This window comes from Lonchura striata, chromosome 6 (assembly GCF_046129695.1).
Source record: "Lonchura striata isolate bLonStr1 chromosome 6, bLonStr1.mat, whole genome shotgun sequence".
NCBI classification, from domain to species: Eukaryota; Metazoa; Chordata; class Aves; order Passeriformes; family Estrildidae; genus Lonchura; species Lonchura striata.
This window is the reverse complement of record NC_134608.1, coordinates 36,785,648-36,801,531: the sequence shown is the minus strand read 5'-3', so window position 1 is coordinate 36,801,531 and position 15,884 is coordinate 36,785,648. Positions and strand designations below refer to the sequence as shown.

General features: G+C 39.2%; 1 protein-coding gene across 1 annotated transcript in view; it reads right to left on the bottom strand.

The window, feature by feature from the left end:
* The window catches only part of SPTBN5 (spectrin beta, non-erythrocytic 5), an 89,171-nt gene that overhangs the window by 11,201 nt on the left and 62,086 nt on the right, over positions 1-15,884 (bottom strand). The window contains exons 42-55 of the mRNA XM_077784151.1: positions 15,480-15,601; positions 14,711-14,873; positions 12,704-12,892; positions 11,857-11,934; positions 10,250-10,422; positions 9,115-9,205; positions 8,331-8,477; positions 7,006-7,143; positions 6,011-6,267; positions 5,699-5,885; positions 3,130-3,342; positions 2,572-2,768; positions 1,783-1,987; positions 888-1,082 (exon numbers count right to left, since the gene is read on the bottom strand). Of these exons, the coding sequence (XP_077640277.1) occupies positions 888-1,082; positions 1,783-1,987; positions 2,572-2,768; positions 3,130-3,342; positions 5,699-5,885; positions 6,011-6,267; positions 7,006-7,143; positions 8,331-8,477; positions 9,115-9,205; positions 10,250-10,422; positions 11,857-11,934; positions 12,704-12,892; positions 14,711-14,873; positions 15,480-15,601 (2,355 nt within the window). The remainder of the gene's footprint in view (positions 1-887; positions 1,083-1,782; positions 1,988-2,571; positions 2,769-3,129; positions 3,343-5,698; positions 5,886-6,010; positions 6,268-7,005; positions 7,144-8,330; positions 8,478-9,114; positions 9,206-10,249; positions 10,423-11,856; positions 11,935-12,703; positions 12,893-14,710; positions 14,874-15,479; positions 15,602-15,884) is intronic.

Sequence of the window (15,884 nt, the reverse complement as noted above, 5' to 3'; positions counted from 1 at the left end):
TATCCCCCTACATAATGATCAAAATGGAGAGCATGAATTGCCCTCTAAAAGTAGCTCTCTACACCACAGAAGCTGTCTTAAAATACTTCTTGGAATAAAGTTCTACACTCTAAACAGTGAAAATAAAAGGAATTGAGCAAAAATAATGCTTTTTTTAAATGAGAGGATTAAAAAATGTTCTAATACTAGTTTATACTCAAGACTATGTAACAATTGTCAGGCATTTATTTCTGACAATAGTAGGCTCGAGCTACCTCACAAGCAACAGGTCATGCAACAATAGTGAAAAAAAGGATTGAGGACATCTGATGTTTTATATTCTCTTTAAAACAAACAAAAATTTTGAGTTCTCTGCTTTTCCATACATATGTGTGACTACAGTTTCCTGAGAGGGAGTGAGCAGATTTAACACCTAACTGCTGCCTAAAGTTAGGGGGCTGGCTCTGTGTCCTCCCTCACATTCTCTTCCATGTGCCTACTTTGATTTCAAGAAATTAACTCAGCAAAAAACCTGGAGAATTTTGGTCATGTTTAGTGAACTGTTACATAAATAGTTCCATAAAGAGACTGATAGGTGGCAGAGCCAGATTCCTGTTAGTGGTGGTAAACTGTTGGATTGGCTTTGTTTCTCAGGAAACTAGAGTTAGCAGTGAATTTAGGAAAACAATTACCCGGAGCTGATAAGAACTTTCAAGTATAAGCCTTGCCAGGAACAGTAGGGTAAGCGGTGGCTATAAAGAGAAATGAATCTAGAAAGAATGGAACAAAATGTACTTATTGCCCCTATAAACCTAGTGTTTCAATATGAGCAATGCACTGGCTGGGGAAAGAAAGTGCATGGGCGACTGCAGGGACATCAATGCCCGACTTTTTCATGCATTTCCTACCTCTGTCCTTATCTCAATGGCATTGCATAGTTTCTCCCACATTTCATTGATTTGCTTAGTTCTCTTCTGGATAACATCCATCTTGCTGTGGCCTTCCTTATCCAGTTTAGATGCTAACTCATTTAAGGAGACAACTTTGGAATGTCCCAGAGGTTTCATCTCACTTACAAAATCTTTAAACTTTTTCTCCAGCACCTGCAGAATAAATGTGGACACAAATTTCGATAAAGAATTTCCTCCTACCTCCATGAGAGAGGCAGAAGGAATCACTTTCTCTGCTCAGTATAACACAAAAGATATGCACTGCAATCTACAAGTGCAAATTGTTTGATAAAGCCAAACAATCCAGAGTCAGAAGAAGACATCTGTTGTCTTGATAATTTAACATTCTCTGTCACAGTGAAAAATTAACCACATCCTGACAAGCAGAAGTTCCTCAGATCAAAAGCTAATGACCAGAACTTGTCTATAGATGCAGCAGTTTCTAGGAGGAGTGGACACTAATTATAGCTCTCTGCACTGTGTACCCCAATGAGAAATTTACCCTTGAAATCAGCAGCAAGAGGTATAAATGTTTCAGCCCAGTATTTTGACCACAGTCTAATTTTTTAGGTCCTGTCAAATTTATAAGCAGGGCAAGCAATGGAGCGTGCTGACCTCACCTTATTCCAAGAAAGGCTACCTTTCTGATACATCTAATTTTCTGTTGGAGGGTGCTACCTCAGCAAGCTTGTCAAAGCAGACAGAAGCCAGTCTGAGTTCTTGCTGTAGAGATAACAGCTGTTTAGTTTTTGATATTGTAACATGCTTCACCATCAGCACCTACACAAAAATTGCAGCAAATATATCCTTGCTCTGCCACACAATACATGCAATACCTTTTATTTTCTTTTACCTCAACATCATCTAAGTCCTGCCCATAGTCATCGGACTCTGCTACAGACAGTTTACTGGAGAGCCATGCATCTACCAGCTGGAATTCTCTTTCAAACTGATAGAGCTGGAATTGCTCTTGCAGGCGTTTTCTCTGGGTGTCAGACTTCTGTAGGAGAGACTGATAGTCTGCTAGGATCCCCTGGAGCTTTGAAAGTATTACTGAACTGCAAAGAATAAGAAGCAGAAAGTATGTCTTTGTTTTATTGTTTTTTTTAAACACTGTTTTTTCTGACAGGTTTAATTTGCAACATCTTTAAAATACAGAATAAACCAGATAAAATCACAGAGTGAGTTATGCTGTGCCATTAAAGCCAACTAGCTCAGGAAATTAAAGTATATCATAAAAATGGCTGCTCTTTTCCCATCCTCCTCCCCAGATATAAAAACAAACTTTCAATGAAAAACAGTGAACTGTCAGGAATATTCATTTTCTTTCCCAAGCACAGTGGTTTTTGAACCATTTGTGGTAAATTAGAACTAGATGACAGTTCCTGGGAGTAGACAATGGACAAAGAATCTGATCTGCATTAATTGGTCTGTTGTTAAAAAAAAATATCATGCAAACATTAAAACAACCGTCAAGCTTTTGGGGAGCTCAGTGTGTGTGAGATGATGATGATGGAGGGATGGATGATCCCTGAAATCTTATTTCTGAATGTGCCATCAAACATAGTTGAACTTTTCTTTATTTGCCTTCTCTGGGCACTTCTGTCAGACCTGGAGGAGAAACCTGGTTTTACTTTCCTACCTCTCTGGACTGTCTTTGTTTATTAAGCTGGCTCCTGTCTCCTGTACTTTCTCAATCCGCAACCTGAAACTATCCATGTCCAGTTTGGTAGCTTCAAGTTTACGAAGTAAAACTTGTGTGGATTCTTCATTCTTCCCATAATCAGAGGTCTCCAGAATGAAACTCCTCTCTGCCAGCCATGCCTCCACCTCCAGCAACTGCATAAAATACAGGGATGAGCCTTAACACAGCTTGATTTAGGTCAAGACAAAGAAAACTGAAAGCAGTGGTGCCCTGACACATCAGTGAAAACAGAGAGCACCTTAGATATGTTCCTAGCAGACACCATTCCAAAAAATGTGTACCCAGAATCCAGTAACTGCAGTTGCATGTTACTCACTGCCATTTGTTGGGAAGATAACTGTAATTTCTCCACTGTATCCTTATTTACCAGATATGAAAAATCAGGGCAGTGTGAATTCTGCTCCTTTCTCAGCACTTACATCCATTCAACAATATAGGTGTCAGCTGTTTTAAGAAAAGAAAGGCCAAAATAAATCTCTCAGGAACCATCCTTACCTCATTTAGGAACAGATGGGCCTCATAGGACTGCATAAGCCTCTGTCTCCTCTCTTGAGCCTCTGCCTTCAAGGTCTCTACAGAAGTCTCAAGCTCCTTCAGCTGCTCTATAATCTTGCGAGAGGCTGAGTGGCCTCCCCTTACCAGTTTCTGTCCTGTACTGATCACTGCTTTGGTCAAAGCATCCCGACTGTTTATCTCATTCTCCAGGTTCTGGAAAGAGTAAAGTGTAAAATGATAGACCAAAAATTGAAGTTATCAAATTTTTATTCCATAAAATGTAGTCATGCAATTCCTTTATAAATTTGCTTTCTATTCACAAAAGTGGATCAGCAGTACAAAGTCTGAGTGCATGCTTGAAGTGAAGTGGAGGACTTTTTTGGGGGTGAAGGAGTGATCATAGAAATCAAATTTAGCCATGAAGGTTGAACTTTGATGTATATCTACCTCAGAGTCTGGAGGGAAAAGGTTCTAATTACAAATCTCTTGTTAGTAGATTTCACAATATACCCAGTTCCATTCCATTATATGGCATTTCTTGAATTAAAACATGTATAAAGAAGAATGACCAATTTGCCTGCACATTATTATTTATCACTTGCCAGTACTTTTGTAGAAGATGCATCTTTGCATTGTAAACACTGCGGGTACAGGAGTGCCAGGCAGCCAACAGGACAAGGAGAGAAGAAAACCACCTCAAGGACTTTACTTGAAATTAATTTTTGAAGTCTGGTAGATTTTAGAACTATATATACTTTCCCCTGAGTGGGCAAGGCTCAATCTGTGATTTTTTTGGTGAGCATACATACATTCTTTGGCTGACTGTGTCTGAGCACCAGGAGCACAAATAAACCCCACAATTTTACCCTTGTTCTGTTTAATTTCATAGCAATGAATAAGGAGGTTCAGAGTTAGACTGCAGTGCTCTGCGAATGTAGAAGAGATGCCCTCTATGAGGAGAGGAGCTGCTTTTTCAACTCAAGTGTCAAACTTGGCTGGAAAAAGCTCTGATTCTAATCTTGCCTTTAACTTCCCCCTATTGATTTCAAGATGTTGTTGAAAAGCAACACCATATCTGTTCCAAGCCAAGCAGCTGTTTGAAGGCATAATATATTTGTGTGTAAATGCTCTTTTGCAAGACAGCTTTTTTTTTCCTTCCTTAGGTTAATACAGTTCACTCACAATCTCTTTTGTGGTAACAAACCAAGGACTGAATTTTGCAAAGCTGGCTCATTAGGACAAACAACAGAGGGTGGAACCAACAGTTATGTTATGTTAATTCTGCCATTTGCTTGCTTGTAAACCATCATTAAAAAGAAGGTGCAGAGGCTGTAGCTAATAACATGTTGGGAGTTAAAAGCTTATATTTTTATCCTGTTTCCAGAACAATAGTAAGTAAAGTGTCAGAGAATTTTATTATGCACTGATTTTATGGTATATATCTCCCAGTCTCACAGTTAGTTGAAAAATTTCGAGACTTAACCAATTAACAAAAAATAATCATAGCCTAGAGCAGTATCTCCTCTGTTCCTTCAGTTCTTTGAAATATTTTTTCAGATTAATTCAGCTCAAGCATTCTTTTCTTCTTTGAACTTAATTACTTTTTTACCATGCCAATGAGCTCATAAATTTTAGGAGTAATTGCACACATAACAACGTTTATACTATTAACCATGATGAAACAAGCTTTTCATTCTTACTCTTTCACAATGATTGTACCAGATGCTTGGGCTTTCTCTCTTTCTGACTGTGTGTATCAAACACATTGATAATTTTTAGGATCTCCCATCTTTCCCAATCCTAATGCAGCTTGCACAGATATCTCCAAAAGGCATTTGACATGGCACTCAAATGTGATGTCCTATGCTAATATTATTATTAATAAATAGTAATAGCTGCTGGAAAATCTTAGCAGGAATATCTTTTCTTCCACCTTGTGTTTGCAAAGAGACTGTGGTCCTTATTAAAGAACTATCAGGAAGGTATTTATTGGCATTTGAGATGATAGTATTCCAGGCACTGCTTTCTCTGATGACCCATCTGAACCTTGTGAAATATTTCAGCAGCTGTCTTGACAGCTACCATTGGAGTGAAGGTCAGCTAGCATAATAATTCCCTGTTAACTCCCTCCCATCAGAGCATAAAGAATTTAGGGGAAAAATGTTTTCCTGGGAGCTCATCCTGAGACATCTGAGCAATGAGCTTTCTTGGATGTACTGAGTTTGAAAGAATTTTGTTAGGACCAAAGAACCTATGAAAATATGCACAAGTTTGTCAAATCTATTTTGTATTGAAAAGGCCAGGGTTTGAACTCAGTTCACAGAAAGAACCAACATATCCACAGAAGGCCTGTGGTATGGTACTTGCACCACTGCAATGGTAAGCAGAATGACATCCTGCATGTTGCCAAGTCATGAACACAGCCTTAAAGAAAAGGAATAAAAGTGATCCCTGGCATCCCTGACTCCTGTTAGCCAAAGCACAGCAGATGAAATTTGCTAGAGACAAATTGAGTTCAGTGTTCTCTGTTCGATTCTGAAGACTGTGAGTGGTTGTTACATGACCCTACCTGGTGCTTTTCTTGTAGACTCTGAATGGTTACCAGGGATTTGCCATAATCCTTGGAGGAAGCCACGGGGAGCTTCTCACGAACCCAAGCTAACTCCTCATCAACATCTCGGAAGAACTGGTACTGAAGTCTGCTTGCCTCCAGACTGCCCCGCCTCTCCTGCAGAGGATCATGTAGCCTTTTGTATCTGTAAATTTTAAAGATAATCCAGTGAGGACTACAGATTGATAAGGAATGAAGTAGAGAAGGAAAGAAAAAAGAATATTCAGGGAACAAAAAAGCTGGCAGAAGGCAGGCCAGGCACTCACACACCTCTGCACCAGTTCATCCACTTTCTCTTCCAGTTCATCAGCAAGGAAATGTTTCTCCTTCTGAAACTGCTGAGCTGTGACCACAAGCTCTTGCAGCCTGTCCCTATGGGCAGCAATGTCTTCCTCCAGTTCCTCTTGTTTCTTCAGGTGACTGTTCAAAACCACCAGATCATTGTCACTGTATGGTGCTTTCAGGTCATTTTCCACACCTTCCAACCATTTCTCTGTGTCCTCTACATTTCGCTGAAAATGAAGACCCTGAGAACAAGCAAGAAGAAAAAAATAACTTAAACTTTTAGGACAGATAATGTGATGTAAAAATCGCAGTCACTTTCAGTAAGGATTGCACACAAACATGGGGCACCTTCCCACTGCTCAGTGAACTTTTCACATACACAATGGCAGTGCAAATTAAGAAGAGAATTCAGTCATGGTGAAGATAAGAACAGACGCCTTAAACATCAATAGCCTATCTTACTTGTGTTGCACAAATGCAGATCATGGACATAACATCTTAAAAAAAGAACATTTAAAGGGAGAGGTCTGTTTTATAACCACAGATTTTCTGATAGTCCAAGCAAGCATAACTCACAGTCATGAGAATTCATGTGCCTGGAGCTAGAAGAATGAAAAGCATCTGTAAGCTTCTTTCTCAATACTGGAGAAAAGATGCCCTTGAGACAGATGCAGAGCTGGCACATATGAGTAAACATATTTTTCCTCAGTATCTCTGTCTAGAATGTGGATCTAAACCAGCAGCAGAAAGCAGAATGGAGCACAGCCTACAAATCCTCTTCCCTCCATAGGGATCTCCAATTATCCTGCCAATTCCATTCAGTCAGTCCACATTAAGTAGATTCTTTGCAGTAATGTCTTGAGGAATCAAGATTGTATCAAGTGACACACTTGTAGGTGAGACGTAGTAAGGCAGCTGTGCTGCCTCTAGAAAAGACACCCAGATCCAGCCACTGGAATCCCTGTAACCACTGGCATTACCTTGTAAGCATCCTGCAGTTTGGTCCATTTATCCTGGCAACTTGCTAGCAGCTCCTCCCATAGCTCTTCCATTTCTTGTAGTCTGGACTGAATGGCTTCTGGGGCATAGTGCCTTTCATGGAGCATCTTCTCCCCTTCCTATGTCAGAAGGAACAGGCAATGTATTTTTCCTTTGCTGAATGCACCAGAATATATCACTTTCACCTCCATAGCCAAAGTCTACTGGTACTCTTATGTAAAGGGCCAGCTGCAACCTTCACCTCCTAACATAACAGATGGAGGGATTGCAGAGACAGGGAAAAGTCTAATAAAGACAAAAGGGTTACTGAAATTAGGGCAGAAACTGCACAGCAAGTGAAGCAAGAGGAACAACAAGTGAAAGTTGCTATACCAGGTCAGTAGGTGTTCTAAAGAGCAACTACTAGGACTATTCCCAACAAAGAAGGCAGGGCACCATAGAATAATATGAAAGAGATTGTGCAAACAAGTATTTGAAATCAGATAAATCAGATAATTTTACTGAGGATTGTAACTCCACCCTTTAACCCTCTCTTGTTGTGTCTGCAAATGGGGGGGGGGGAGGGGGGAAGTGTTTGAAAAAAAAAGAAAAGGGAAAAGAAAATAAAAATTGAAAAAGAAAAGGAAAAAAGAAAAGGGGAGGTGTTTCTAAGATGCATCTGGATGGGCAATCTTAAATTAAACTTTCAATGCTTTTAATGTAGTAATTGATTACAAAATACATCTAGTAAGCACTGTGCTGAAAATAAAATTAATAAACATGTAACAGTCTGTCCTTCCAAACTTATCATCTGATCACAACTTCTGCCAAATATCTGACAAGTCTTGTCAGGCTTCCTTCATATCTCGCCTACTAACGTGTCTCTACAAAAGAAGCACTTAAAAACTCTCTCCTTTTTCTTGAATACATCTTATATGATTTGTTAAGGCTGTACATCCAATGAGGTAGGGTCTCTGCTGGAAATAAACAAGGATACCTGTGAAGTGACATTCACCCAGAGAGATGTCCCTAAAGTCAGTGGATTGAATCTTTTATTGCAGGCCCCCATCTGTTTCCATTGCATGCACAGTGAATATGCATAGCAAGCTCACACTAGATAGTAAGAGAGAGAGTGAAGAAACACATGGACACAGAAAATTCTTGATGGACCAAAAGAATAAGCTTCTCCATATACTCAGAGACAACATGGACAATGCCAGTGAGAGGACAATGACTCCCCCTCCCTTGTTTGAGATCACTGTAACTCACAGTCTGCACAAGCTTTCATACCAGTTGCCCCCCTTGCCCATAACCCCTCTTCTCTCACTGATTTGATGGAGTCCAGACGATTTCTATTGGCCATGATCTCTGCTTGGAAAGCCTGGTGCCTCTGCAGTTTGGTCTGCAGATTGCTTGGATCCTTCCAGCTATCATCCTGGGCAATGCTATTCTTCTCATTAATCCAGGCAGCCACCTGTGATGAGGGAAGAACAGAAGTAAACAAAATCTTCAGTGTTTCTTTAGTTTCTTCAGCTCCAGCCTGCCAGGCTCTCCTCTTATATGTATAAAACAGGGAACAGGTAAGTGGGGACCGAAATGAGTTCTCCTTCTGAGGTTCTGCCTCCCTCCTCCTGCCCTTCATGAAGTCACCCCTACATGTTTGTTGATGAGTGCTGTTGCCTGGAAAGGGAGCTTTCTCCATCAGATAGCCCCCATGCAGTGAGAAAATGCATGGGCACATGTGTGCAAGGGGAGCATAGACAATGATCTCCCTATTTCTAACCTATTGTTGGTATCTCACAAAAAAAACCTGATTTTTTTCTTCTTCTTTTTTTTTCTTTATTATTGGTGGCACATTCCCTTTAAATACATTTATTTCTTCTGCGTTTTGCTGTTGTCCAACATACAGTAGATCTTTTGTTTACTACACTCGACTAGAGAGAAGAAGAAAAAAATATCCCTTCATTTTTATCCTTATCTTTCCCAATATTATCTCACTTCGAGGCTCAGTTCCTTCATTTTCCTCACAGTAAATCTGTCTGGGGATTCCAATCTATGCAGCACAGCATGTTTTAAGAAACCAGAATATTATGAATCCTGTGTAATCATACCTCAAAAGAATTCTTCAGGAACTTCTGCAGAAGCCTTGATTCCTCTAGCAAATGTCTGCGAGCAGCAGCATTCTCCAGCAGTCTCTTTTTTCTGAGATGAAGACAGATGTGTGAGGTAAAAGTCTCAGAGTGAATTATATAGATCAGCATTTTCAAATTTCACCTCTGAAATGTGATCTAATCCTCCATTCCCTAGGAGGGAAATGTCCATAATAAACAGATTCCCTTGATCTGGGCTGTCAGAGGAGATGCCCAGGACACTGTAGGAAAGCTTGGGAACTGATAGATATGTTTAAACTGCCCACAAATTCTGTGTATATGGGATCTGCCTCTAGAAATCACCATTATTGCCTTTCAGGGTTCAAGAGAACATAAACTCAGCACATTTCTTATGGAAATCCTGCAAATGTGATGGTGATGGATAAACTAAAGCTACACTATCCTTTAATTTTTTTTTCCAATTTTGGACATGCAGCACTTTATTCGTGTTAATGCAGATGTGAGGTATTAATAGATCGTATCAAATTAGACAATATTAACATCAGTATGTTCACTTGAATTAAAGGGACCTTCAGTCTCTTTTCATAACTTCTGTGTAGCTCTTTTCTTCTACCACAGCAGTGAATACAACTGCTTTTATTTCAGCACTTGTTTAAGATGAACAATATACAAATTGCTAGTAGCAATAAAGTAATTCACATGAAAGGCCAAAATCTGGTCAGAAAATTTGCAAATGCCCTAATGGATAATTTGAGTAGGGCTTAAAGATCAACCCCATTAGAGCAGAGAAAAGCAGTTGTCTAGGAAATGACCTTTCTTGATGGTATTTAATGATGGAGTATTTAAGGGTGTGGCAGGCCTTCTGTTTGCAGCACGGTCCCCAAGGCCAGGCCAGAATACAGAATTAAACAGAAATTGCCTTTTTCTTAATCCTGCTCCCCGCTCCACTTAATTGCATTTTGGAAGCCTACTAATTAAATACAGCAAATTTGGGAGGCCCCCAGTGCAAAGCATGAAGTTGAGCAAATGCAAACCAGTTTATAGTTCTGTTAATCAATTTAAAGATAATGTTCACAGGAGGAGGGTCTCATTGCAGACGAGATTGGTGGCTGACATGAGAAGGATTTGACTTCACCTCCTCAGAACAGCTTGGCATCTGCTGCTGATATTTTCTGAGTCATAATGCTTGTTCTGTGTTAGCTGCTGAGCAAATGAAGCCATCTCATCGATTTTCTCCATCTGAGCTTCCAGGGCTTTTTCAAACTGTGTGTGTTTCCGCTGCAGGCTCTCCACACTAGACACTGAGTCCTGGATAGGAATCAACAAAGGGAAGCTGCTTTCAGTCAAAGTTTTTCCATCCAAATCACTGATAATCCAGAAGTAAATGGCATTTACCCCACATTTGCAAACTAGCTGTCAAGAAAATTTATTGGTTCTTTTGAATTGACTGGCATTGATCTGACACTTGGGACCTAAATAATGGTGCATGCAAGGTCTGAGGCCATTATTTCAGTGCTGGATGCTTAGCTTCTTGTGCATATTGTTATGCTGCTTAGAACACATAATTTCTCAGGAATTGAAACATCAGCCCCTAATTTTAAATCAATCTTTAGACAGATGCCATGTTGAAAGTAAACGTGGGATGCCAAACTGAAATCAGAGTTACGTGAACAAATATGTCACAGAAAGAGGTTAAAATTACAGCCTCAGTTTCAACTCATGGAATTTGGAAGAGCTCAGATCCAGATTTGAATTTGAGGATTGGAGTCTGACATTACAGTTAATCTGCAGAGAAACACGTCTTGTAATGTTTGTGAATCCCAAGATTAATGACTCAGAGTTCTCCTTTCAGCACCCTCAGCACCTTAATTATAGAACCAGTGGTGTCAAAATGTTGTTGTCCCAGTAAACTCTGCTTCTCCACTATTCTAAAGGAAGCAATAAGCTCACATCAAACGGATCAGAAAAAAACCCACTAAACTTCTGGGTGCTTACATGAGTCATTGGATGGGAAATTACTCACAGAGCATTTTCTACACATTTCTGAGCTAAATATGATTGGATGAGTCCTTCTAAGTCTTATATGCTGCAATGAAGGGACTGCAAATGGACCAAACTCTGAGATGTTTTTGTAGCCCCTGCAGAGACAACTAATTTAGTAGCACTACATATACAAGGTGTAGGGTGAGCTAAGTGTCAGAATGTATATTCAGCATCCTGAACAGCTTCTGCAGCTCATGCATCACTCTGCAGTTTCACCTATTTCAGTGTTACTGATATCTGTGGTAGGTAATTTAAAGCTACACTGGGTATGCCAGCAGTGACAGCAGTGATGACTTGTACATTGCTGGCAAATGTGTTTGGTTCTGATAAAACAAGCCAGGCTGAACAGGCCATTGAGCAACCTGGGCTGGTGGGACGTGTCCCCACCCATAGCAGGGAGTTGGAAATGGGTGGTCTTTCAGGTCCCTTCCAACCCAAACAATACCAGAGTTCATGTTTCTATACAGTCTCATTTTCCTGCTCCACTCAGAGCAGTTGGATTGTTCCATTACTCCTATGGCTGAGATTCCCACTCTGTGTAAAGTACCAAGGAAAGAAATCTGATCCTAAAGCACCAACAGGGCAGAGCAGTAACTTCAGGAGGAGAAAGAGCACAGGAAGATTCAGAGCATGTCATTGTACAGTCCCCCCTTCTCCAGACCAATTGCAGAGAAAATTGTAATTTCTCAGAGCACATACCCCTAAGTCCTCATTAGCTAGGAAGGCCTCTTTGCTGCTGAGCCAGCTCTCAATCTGTTCCACATAGCCATAGAATTTCTGTGTAGGGAAAAAATCCAACAGTCACAAACAGGACAATATGCTGAAATGCTGTAAAGCAGAAGCTAACCTGAACTTCAGCAGAGTACATTGAAAAAAAACCAAACTTTCATGTTTATTTCAAAAATTAACATAATACATGAAAAAGCACTGAAACTGCCCATACCATAAGATTTAAGTTCTCATATATGTGATGATTTTAGATGGGGCTAGTAGCCCAGCTCTTATTTAAAGTATTTTACATTCTTCATTGTAGAATCTCTGTTTGAGCAGAAATGTTTAAAGTGAGTTGACTGTTACAGGGAAGTATTTCTAGAAAACTGCAGCCAAAATAGTTATTTTATTAGGAAAAAAAGCCAGGAAAAGATACACTATTCCATCCATGCTAAATTTTTCTTCAGTTTTTAAAAAAATACTTGTCTGGCTCCATGCCTTTTTGGGCAGGTTATAGAATTTGGAAGAATAGTGATGTTGTGTTATAAGTATGTGTCTTTTTCCAGATGTATGAGAGTTTGACAAAGTTTTACAGTCTTCGAAAAACATATTAGCACCTATTCCACAGAAATTTCTATGATTTGTAGAGGTAAAATTTCACAAAGTCCTGTCACCATTGTGCTTGGCCCTCAGCATGCCTTCCAGAAACCAGTGAAATATAGATGAAACAATGGATATTATTATCTTTCATTCTACCATCTCATAAATTTGCTATTTACATCAAGAAAAACTGTCAGTGGCATGTGCATTCTCTCTTAAATGTCATTTTACTCACCTGTAAATCTTGTGCCTGAAACAATTTTATATATTGCTCTTTCCATGCTTGGATCAGTTCAGACCAGGCTTGCTGTAGTCTGGAGAGGGACTGGCGAATCTCAGGGGTTGCATAGTGACCAGAATTGCCAAGTTCTTTACCATAGTCACTGAGAGCATTGAATCTTTCCACTCGGGCTTCAATCTCCTCCTAAAATACATTGCTAAGGTTGATGTCAAGGGTTTATGAAAAGCCAGTTATTCAGAATACAAGCCTTAAGGGGAAGAGTTTGGGCTATAACTTTCCAGCACTAATATTTGCATGGAAAATCATTCATCTTTGAGCTATGTTACTGGAAGGGCATGGACTTGCCTAAGAGAGAGTAAATGTAAATAATAGATTACTTTATTGGTCCAGGAACAACTGTTTTCCTACAATGAAAATTGAGATTTAGTTAGAAACACATTAGAAAATGCTGAGATATAAATGAACACAATTTCAAACATCTATAACATCATCCCCCAGTCCTCCTGCATAAAAGTGTTGCTTTTAAGAAACAGTGCCTAGAATTTTTCCTCTTCCAGCAAAGAAGTGTGCTTCAGATTTTTATGTTAAAGGCATGGTTTTATTTCATTTTGTGTTGTTAAAATGAAACACATTTAACTTTTGCATCTGGTCTGAGGAATGAATTATACCCCTATACTCAATCCTTAAGGTGAAAGCATAAACAGCAATTATGATCCCTGCAAATTGAATGTAGAATTTCTAATGTAAGCAATTTGAAAATGAAAATAACTATGGAATGAAATAATACCACGTATTAACTCATAAACTACCTTAAACACAATGGTATGTTCTATTTAATTTCTGAAATTAGAGCTGCTGCTTTTAGAGATTTTTAGGGTGGTGGTGTTGCCCATTCATAGATAACACATCTATAAAATTGTAATTCAAATATTTTTGAAATTCACACAGTTCAACTCCAATCTCTCCTAAGGACTTTGGTTTGAGCCACTAACCAGAATGAAAAAAACCCTCCTTTTTGCCTTGTCTATAATTTTAGTTTATTCAGCATAAGAACATAGTGCCTGAATTCCTCCTTTTCTCTGCAACTGTCTCCTTAGAGCCATCTGGGCTTCTTGACCAGCAGATATTAAAGACTTAGATCTTGCCACCATTTAAATTTGGAGCACACTACATCAGTGGTTTGTGATATTTCTAATATGACAAAGAATTATTAACAAAAACATTGTTAAGTGATATGAGAAAGCATTGTTAAAATGGATGACTCTAAAAAAGAAGGGGATTTCAGGTGCTTCACATTAAATTCAGGTTTATGAAATTAATCAGAATCTACAAACTGTTTGTGTAAGGGGACCCACAAAGTACTGGGTATCAGTATTTCTAAAAATCCTGTTCACAGAATAATTAAAGAAACTGCAAAGAGAAGTAGCACAACAGGTGAAAGATAGCTATGATCCTTGGGAAAAAGTAAAATATTGGCTTTTTTCCTAATGTGAATTAAAATCTCACTCCTTTCAGAAAAGAAACCAAAAGTATTAACCAAATTAGCCACCAAAACATTAGCAAGGTAATTATTACTGGGATATGAAGTGTTTCAGAACTGAATGTGTAGCACCATTCATTGATAATTTGCTTTGCTGTGTGAAACAAACTGCTGATTTTATTTTCTTCTCACATAATTTAAGTTCTCATGACAAAATCTAGCTCGAAGCAAGGATTAACTGGCATTAACTTCTTTAGCAATATGAACAAAGAGATGAGCAGTGAGCATGATGTGAGACTGAACCTATTTTTCACTATCAGGCTTGAACAGCAGTAGAGGTGAGAGCTCTTTGAAAGACACAAGGTGCCAAACAGCCCATGGGACAGTTTTGTCAGTATGTAGGTGATTTCTCTCCCCAGCCTGGTACTGAAAACAGTTTTTTACCATGTTATTGATAGAGGTATGCTGTGCACACAGAAAGATTCCCAGTATGTGCAACTGGAGCCACGGAAGGTACTTGCCTTTCTCTCCTGATGCTCCTCTATCATGCTTTCGGCTTCATTGGCGCTTTTAGGCAGCGCCCCTGCTTCCATTAAAGCTCTGGTGTTTTGGGCCCAGTCTAGTATCTCCTTCATCTCCAAGTTAAATTTCTGCAACTGGTACGAGGCTTCCAGCTTCTCCTTCCTGCCACACAAGGTGCAGGTCAGCATCATCTGACATGGAATGATCTAGTTACCTCTCCCTCCCCATTTGCAGAGGAAAGTATCTTAACAGAAGCCAAATGAAATGAATTCAAGCTTTCCCTTATGTTAACCAAAACCACAGGAGATGCACACTGCCTTGGAGACAACATAATTACTAATATTTCAACATCAGTTCATTAGCACAAGAAAGGTAAAAAAGCCTTCATATCTGTTGCTTGCAGCAATTATTACAGATCAGGATTAAGCATTTCTTGTTTTGGAAAGATTTGAGAAAAAAAATCTTCAAGAACCATCCAAAAAGAAGTCTTTCACAAGGGCTTTATGATAGTTTACTTTGATAGTCTGGAGGCATTTTAATAGCATTATTTAATGGGATAAACCAAAAAACCATTGTATTAGTTTTCCCAAAGTCACACCAGTGGAACTTCTTGTGTATCAAGTCACACTTTTTCCAATGCAGGTGTCATAGCTGCCTATGTTAAATCTGTGAAAAACCCTTAAGAAACTTTAAAAGACCTCTGGCAAGTAGAGTTTGGGAGCAGCTTTGCTCCTTCTGAGAGATACTCAAACAACTCTAAGTCTTCACCTTTGTTTGGCCTGTCCCTGGAGTCGTAGCCAGTTGTTTTTCATCTCCTGTTGCTTCACAGTCAGTTTGTCATTTATGGATGGATTCCTTGTGGAGAGGCGGAAAGATTCCAGTTCCAGTGGCTGGGAAGAGATTTATAGTGGGGTAAATTTATGCCAAATACTTATATTCATTCCTAAGTTTGCCTTTCAGGAAAAATAGGTCATTTTAAGACCCCAACTCTCAAAGGCAGGTAATTAAATTATAGTAACAAAGTATGCAAAGGGATATGTATTATGCAAAAAACTAATAGACATGCATTTGTGAACAAACATCCACATCCATGCATTGCTTTGCATGCACAAAAGCTAACTGACAATTTAGAAAACATTTTTGCAGAATATGGACAAATAGATAAGAAAATGA